Here is a 1,210-nt window from a genome sequence, read left to right on the forward strand (position 1 = left end):
ACGTTTGAATTCTGAAAATGAGCGACTTTTCCTTTAATGCATCTTTTTGCGAATCCAGAGTTTTCCTGACTGCTTCCCTGTTTCCTTCCTCAGCTCGGCATCCAGATCTCTCTGTCTCATGAGAAGGAGCCTCTGGGAACTGGTGAGTTCCTTCATTCCTTCAGGCAAAATGTGGCTGAGGGTCGTTTTAGATACAAGAACGTGTGCAAAGCAACAAGGTGCATTAATAGACTTCATGTAGATGTTTACAGATGGGAAAGCAAGGGCCACAAAAAGACAGAAACTCTGTAAATATTTGATTTAAAGTCAGAATCTCTAGAATATTTTTACACATTTCATTAGTTAGAAATGCAGCAGGCGTTAAAACTGCGTGTGTTTCTGCAGCGGGGCCCCTGGCTCTGGCCCGAGAGCTGCTGAACGTGGACAACGAGCCGTTCTTCGTCCTCAACTCGGATGTCATCTGCGACTTTCCTTTCAAAGACCTGCTGCAGTTCCACCGCGGCCACGGCAAGGAGGGGACCATCGTGGTGAGAAACCATCAGAAATACGTCCTTTATGTGACGCTAGTGGAAAATAAAGTATTAAAAAAATCAACAGCCATTTTACTCCCAGTACAGCCAAACAAAAAACTGTACAGAGCTACAAATATTACAACTTTATTTTTTAAATATCTGCAAAAAGAAATCGGTCTCCATTTTAAGCACCAAACTGTTTATTTTCTGTTTTCAGTTTTTAAAATTAGGCCAAAACATAAAAATGTCATTAACCCCTTGAGCCCGGCGGGCCCGCTAATGGGCCCAGCTGACACCTGCTGCTCTTTATCTATTTAAAGAAATGGCCCAAACACAGTCACCTGGTGTTTCATCCACACGCCTTTCAAATGGGGCGCTAACAGTTCCAAAACAGGTTTTAAAATATTTTTTTCACAAGTACGTTTTGTTTTATAGCTGTGTAAAAAAAATAAATAAATAAAACGAGATGTAAAATTCCACCTGGCATGTGTGACTCTGCGGCAGTAATGTATGGAGGATTAAAAAGTGCCAAATTAAATAAATAAATACAGCATTAAATAAATAATTAAATGTGTCAATAATTAATTAAATGTGGAATTAAATAAATAAATGTGTCATTCATTAATTAAAACCACGTCACTAATATAAAGTGCCCCAATTAAATAAATAAGTACAGCGATAAACAATTAATTAAATGT

At 38.5% G+C, this 1,210-nt stretch overlaps 1 protein-coding gene across 1 annotated transcript in view; it reads left to right on the plus strand.

The window, feature by feature from the left end:
• Window positions 1-1,210, plus strand: part of gmppb (GDP-mannose pyrophosphorylase B) — a 10,630-nt gene that overhangs the window by 4,230 nt on the left and 5,190 nt on the right. Inside the window, exons 4-5 of the mRNA XM_015395415.1 lie at window positions 94-142; window positions 385-638. Coding sequence (XP_015250901.1) covers window positions 94-142; window positions 385-638 — 303 coding nt within the window. The remainder of the gene's footprint in view (window positions 1-93; window positions 143-384; window positions 639-1,210) is intronic.

This window comes from Cyprinodon variegatus, unplaced genomic scaffold, assembly GCF_000732505.1.
Source record: "Cyprinodon variegatus isolate N-32 unplaced genomic scaffold, C_variegatus-1.0 Scaffold740, whole genome shotgun sequence".
NCBI classification, from domain to species: domain Eukaryota; kingdom Metazoa; phylum Chordata; class Actinopteri; order Cyprinodontiformes; family Cyprinodontidae; genus Cyprinodon; species Cyprinodon variegatus.